This window comes from Colletotrichum gloeosporioides, assembly GCF_011800055.1.
Source record: "Colletotrichum gloeosporioides strain Lc1 chromosome Unknown consensus_128, whole genome shotgun sequence".
In the NCBI taxonomy this organism is placed as follows: Eukaryota; Fungi; Ascomycota; class Sordariomycetes; order Glomerellales; family Glomerellaceae; genus Colletotrichum; species Colletotrichum gloeosporioides.
In genome coordinates, this window is record NW_025544773.1 from 2,390 (window position 1) to 7,800 (window position 5,411).

Below are 5,411 nucleotides of genomic sequence, written 5' to 3' on the forward strand. Positions count from 1 at the left end.
TTAACCTTATAAACATAGACACGGCGCCGCTAAAATAAGGCACAGGCCGTTTTCTTCTTTTTTTCCTCCCTCTCCCTAGTTCCGCGAGTTCCTGCCCGACCAACTACTCCCTTCGCTTGGAGGTTGTGACCATCACTTAGGCTTTACCCATTTTGCAAGTTCTCTCTAACGAAATTAATCCCTGTTGAACCTTGCAATTGGCAGCCACGTACCTCGGCCAGGCCCAACCCTACTTGGAAGGCGGCGCTATGCTCCGCACCCTCGTTGCTCAGTTGCAACAACCCAATGCGGCTGTCCAATTCAAGATAGCACAAGGTGTGTGGTTATGGCCCCCGAGGAAACACACGACGCTAGCTAGAGACTGACAATCAACGATAGTCCTGCCACAACGTTATACTCTCTTTGACATTGCCAACGAGTTGTCCGAATGCGAGACCTTGGTGAGTTTCTTTTCCTCGCCAAGGGTTGCATGCAACCTTGACTAAATTGATGCAGCCGGAACGCCGGGTCATCGAGGGGGTATCTCTCTGCCTGAAGCAGACTGACCGCATTGAGAGGAGATCTGTAGATGTTGAAAATGCTGCCAGATTAGCCAACTATGCCACGGGGCTCCTCGAGCGAACCCCGGATGGCCTGCCTCTATGTTGTCCATCATCTGACAATGCTGCTCCCGTGGACGACGTCCTAGCCGTCCTCCTCAGCCTCGTCGTGCGTCACTCATTATGCCTTGACGATGACATTTTACTGGCTGTGGCGGCGTACGCAGACGGCCATGAAGACTGGTCGACGCCGACAACGGCCTCGATAGCCAAAGACCTGTTGGATCATGCGCTGGGCGACGGGCATCGAAAAACCGCTTTCATCACCTCAGTAGTTCTGGAAAGATTTATCCGGCCGATCTTTTCTCGTTACTCCTCCAGCCGTCTCACTTCAGCTGGCAGACAAGCCTACTATCGTGACGATGATTACGATCAGGTCACTGGTAGCGCTCTCTCGAGTGGCACAGACACGAAACCATGGAAAAGTACCCAGTCACATGCTATCACTGTCTTCGCCTGGGCTGTCGAGCACTCAGATGTAAGTGAAAAAAAAAAAGGAACGGTCCGCGCTGTACACATCCAAGTAACGAACGGTCCAGGAGCACATTATTGCCACAAAATGGCCTCTTTTTGTCCCAGTTCTTCTGTGTCTCATAGACGACACAGACACTGCATATAAGGCGCGGGGCCTTGCTATCCTGCAGGAGTTCCTTGAGCGATCCCCTACCAGTATGCTAAGGGCTACAGGGCTTGGTGAAATATTTGAGCAATCCATTTTTCCCTCCTTGTTGTCCTTGCCGACCTTGACACATGAGGATGAGTCGATCCAGCTCCTTGTTCCGGCGTACGGTGCTGTGATGCGGTTGGCAGATGCCCAATTTCCAGATTCAAGCACCGGCTCTCAAAAGAACCGCTTTCTTGTCAGGTTGCTCAGGGAAGGCATTTTGGCCGGTTACTGGCACGCATCTGATTATGCCGGCATTGTCGAAGTGCTGTCACGGCAGGTTTCGTCAGTCGTCCGCAGGTTGGGCACGTCCACCATCCCACACGTCAAGGTCAGAAGCAGATGGTGCTTGTTTTTATTTCGTTACTTACATACGATTAGGATTTGCTGTCCATGCTGACGACCATTCTGTCCGACCCTTTCATCGTTGCTCGTCCAGAATGTGTTCAGGCAGCTTCTCAGGCGCTGTCGACCGTCTTGCTGAATTGCTGGTCTAGGATTGCAGATCCGGCGCATTCAAATGAGGTACTGAGAGCCGTCAGCGTGTGTTGGCTGAATTTGAAGGATAATCAAAGATTGCCGCAGGACAAGGCGCCGCAAGATGCTTTTGTGGCGTTGGCCAGCCTGGCGCGATTGCTGTCTACTATATTCAAATCCGCTGGCATATCCCCGCAGCAGCAATTCGCAGCCTTGTGTGACGTAGAGCCTAGGCTCTCGGATCTATTTAGTGATGCGGAGGCAAAGGCCAGCAAGCTGCCGCATAACACTGGCTTCAGTCCAGAGGCTGTTGCTTGAAGAAGGACTTCCCACGCAACCACTTTCTATACGCTTTGTATCGCTTTTTTTGTGCATCCTCCTCTGTCACTGTGAGCGGGTTGCTTCCAATTTTGAGCAGCTCGGTGTAGACAGCGATATCTTCCTCGGCACCCACAGGCGTAAGCGGGTCGCTTTGCCAGCTGCTCTGGACATAATCCTGATATTCAGACTGGTTCTCAGCCTGTGCCTCGGCTGACACAACCAAGGGCAGATTCTGTGGGTGGCTGATGTACCGCTCATAATCCTCGGCTTCTTGTTGACTGACTGACGGGTTCAGAGACTCGTTGACCACCTTCGTGAATGTCCATTGTGCTGCTTTTGTCTTCTCCTGGGCTGTAGGCTTCGTCTTGGGCGACCCCTGAGGTTCCGCCTGTGTCTCCTTCATGATTCCATGATGGCCGACAACCCTTTCCTGCATCGGCTGCAGCCAGCGGTGGATCGAGATCCCTTTACCGCCTGTTGTTCGGTCTGATACGACAGATACTGCGTCTAGATCTGGCGGAGACCGATAGTCCTGCGGATCAACGATCGTCACCTCCTTCTTCGGCTTTTTTTTCTCATGCGCATCCATGTCGGTCTCATTGCGCACTCTGAAAGGGCTCAGGTCATATCGACCGTCCTGGGTGGATTTGAACGGTATATATTTGATGGTAGAATTCATCTTGTACGGAAACATTTTTAGAAATGACGAAAGGGTGGACGGTCTGTAGTACTCAACCCAATAGTCGTCAAAAAAGGATACGGGCATCTTCTTCGCATCGCCAGGGGGTGGGCTGTAGGCTGGGAATTTGCGCTCCTGTAGATTCTCCGGTGTAAACCAATCGATGTAGTCTCGTTTAGTCTTTTCGGACCATGTGCGGGGATCTGCATGGTGGAGGTAGTAATCGGTAGCCAAATCCCACAACATTGGCTGTCCCTGGGCGAAGATGTAGTTTCCAAGGAACAAATTGTAGGCCTCCTGGCGCTGTCCGTCAAGGAATGAGTTGTTGTAGTATCGTTTGAAACTCTCAATCATGTCGCGAGAATGGCTAGTCCATTGATTGATTTTGCGATATGTCTCCATTGTATTGACAAGCTGGGAACCGCCATACTGAACAGCTATGGTGTCACCATGATCGTGATACATGTGCGTGAAAAGATTGACGGCGTCGGTGTCGTAATTGATCGATGTGTCCTCGAGAATTCCCAAAGCATGAAGCTGGTGGCCGAGTGCCCTTTTCCCAATAACAAATTGCGCTGCGTTTGTGCGGTCTAGGCAGTCGATGCAGTTGGTTCGGGCCACTCCATTCTGGACGCTGGTTGGATTGATGTTACCGTCACCGTCATGGAAGAATCCGGTGGTGACAACAACATCTTCGGCAATGCGCTCCAGGGTCCCAATTACGTCTTGATCGCGACTTTTTGCGGCCCTGCTCATGTCCCAAGCCTTATGAATTATTTTGCGTCTTTCTGGCAAGAACTGATTGAGGTAATTTATCGCATTCGTGTACTCCAACAGGAGCTTTGACTCTCGTGGCGTTCTCTCTCTGGCTTTGACCAAGTTGAGGACGTAGATTGGGGCGCCGTACCGCTCAAAGAGATTGTCGAAGTGTAGGGCAGCAGCGCTGTAAAACGGATCCACCAAGTTCAGCTCGATTGGAGGCTTGGGGGTCACGCCTGTGTTGTCTTGCGTCCAGTAGAGGGGAATGCTTCCTCTATGCTGTACATAGGACGTGTACTGCGGGCTGGAGAAGAGCCTCGGGCCAGGTGCATGGAAAGACGTGGTAAGAGCCTCTGAGACTATCTGTTCAGTTTCGACATCATTGGCAACGTACCCCTTCGCCGGAGGTCAGTGGCTACTTCTGTGCATCCAAATGGAGCCTGACTTATTTTGACGGGTGCTTACCAGATCGTTGGCTCCTCGTTTGAGAAATCTTGCGCCGGCGAAGAAACGGGAACGCCTTGCTATTATCGTAATATAAGCCGTACGTCCGTAGATCGAGAGCGCTGGTTCTTCATTTCAGTACCGGTGCATGACATGAGATTGCTAGTCTGCTTACCAGCTTGGTCAATATATCCGTGGATGATGGGACGGCACCAGTCGAATGGGTCTTTCAGTGCCTTCATCGCCGGCTGCAGTAAGTAACTGTTCCATACGAACATGCCGTTGAAGTCATGTATGGCACCGGGCAACCCTTGGGCGAGAGCCTCTCGCTCCCGGTTTAAATTGTGCTGCAAAGTACGAGTGATGTCGTAGGAGTAGCTGTAATAGAATGACCTCGTCAGATCGAGGTTGTTCAGTATCCCCAGGAAGCGGGACTCCTCTGTGTTTCTCACGTCGGCCTTGAACCGGGTAGGAGTGAGCGGCACCAGCTCTGTACCATCTACTTGATAGATGTAGTGTCCACCAACCATAGCCACTGTACTCTTTTTTGTGATCAGGAGCATGTAGTATGGTCCTGTGAACTTGATGAATCCGAGGAGGCCCCATGTTGTGCACCGAAGCTTGATGCCTCCAGTCCCCTTGTTGCCATCGTCAATAGTGTCTAGGAGTTGGTTCATCTCCTTCTGGCTGTAAATAATCTTGTCATCCGTAATGCTCAACTCTGAGTCGTCCGTTGTCCGCTCAATCTTCAGTATCCGATACCGACGTTCCGTCACATCGCCACCAACAATGTAGTATCGGGTGGCAGTCTCGTAAAGGCTGAACTTGTGCATTTTGCGATCGAGGCGGTCAAATCCCTTGTCGTCATACGCATGGGCATTTCGGGCCGCAGAGTCCGGGCTAGACGTTCGAACAAAAGGTTTCGCGACGGCTGGTTCTTCATCCACGTCATCTTCGCCAACTCGGTTTTGTCTCGCAGCATCTGAGGACAGCGCATCCGCTGTTTCATCATTGTTGAGTAGTGGAAAGACAGGCGAAGAGTCTCGGTTCTTTTTGCTTTGATCAACATCGTCAGGGCAGAAGGTTGGCGTATCTGGCTCCATCGGTGCTGAACAAGCGGAGCTTGCAGGCGCGACGGAACAATCTCAGGAGGGAGCAAGTTAAGACTCTACCCCTACATAATTAATCACCCCTATATGCCTGATTAGCTAGATCTAAAAGCTGAGGGTGAAAATTAGAAGTTGAAATTAAATATTAAGTAAAATAGTACGCTAAAAGCCTTATATTATAGAATTAACTTTATATTAATTATAAGAATTATATTAAGCTTTTTACTTTCTATTAATAACTTTTAAGTTATATATATATTTAAGTACTTAATTTATTTTTAGAAATTTTCTTATTATTAGTATTATAATAAATTTCATCTAGCTTTTTCTTATTACTTTATTTTTTTGAAAATATCTTT

General features: G+C 49.9%; 2 protein-coding genes across 2 annotated transcripts; one reads left to right on the forward strand and one right to left on the reverse strand.

The window, feature by feature from the left end:
* Positions 1-248: 248 nt before the first annotated feature.
* Positions 249-1,973, forward strand: GCG54_00015743 (uncharacterized protein; the record flags this gene model as incomplete). The annotated part of the gene is made up of 6 exons (XM_045415511.1): positions 249-315; positions 379-440; positions 496-1,077; positions 1,139-1,594; positions 1,645-1,877; positions 1,967-1,973. The coding sequence occupies 6 exons, from the start codon at positions 249-251 to the stop codon at positions 1,971-1,973; spliced, it is 1,407 nt and encodes a 468-aa protein (XP_045256080.1).
* A 62-nt stretch (positions 1,974-2,035) lies between these two features.
* Positions 2,036-5,046, reverse strand: GCG54_00015744 (Polyphosphoinositide phosphatase; the record flags this gene model as incomplete). The annotated part of the gene is made up of 3 exons (XM_045415512.1): positions 2,036-3,895; positions 3,965-4,065; positions 4,119-5,046. 3 exons carry the CDS (start codon positions 5,044-5,046, stop codon positions 2,036-2,038), a joined length of 2,889 nt encoding a protein of 962 aa, XP_045256081.1.
* Positions 5,047-5,411: the final 365 nt, after the last annotated feature.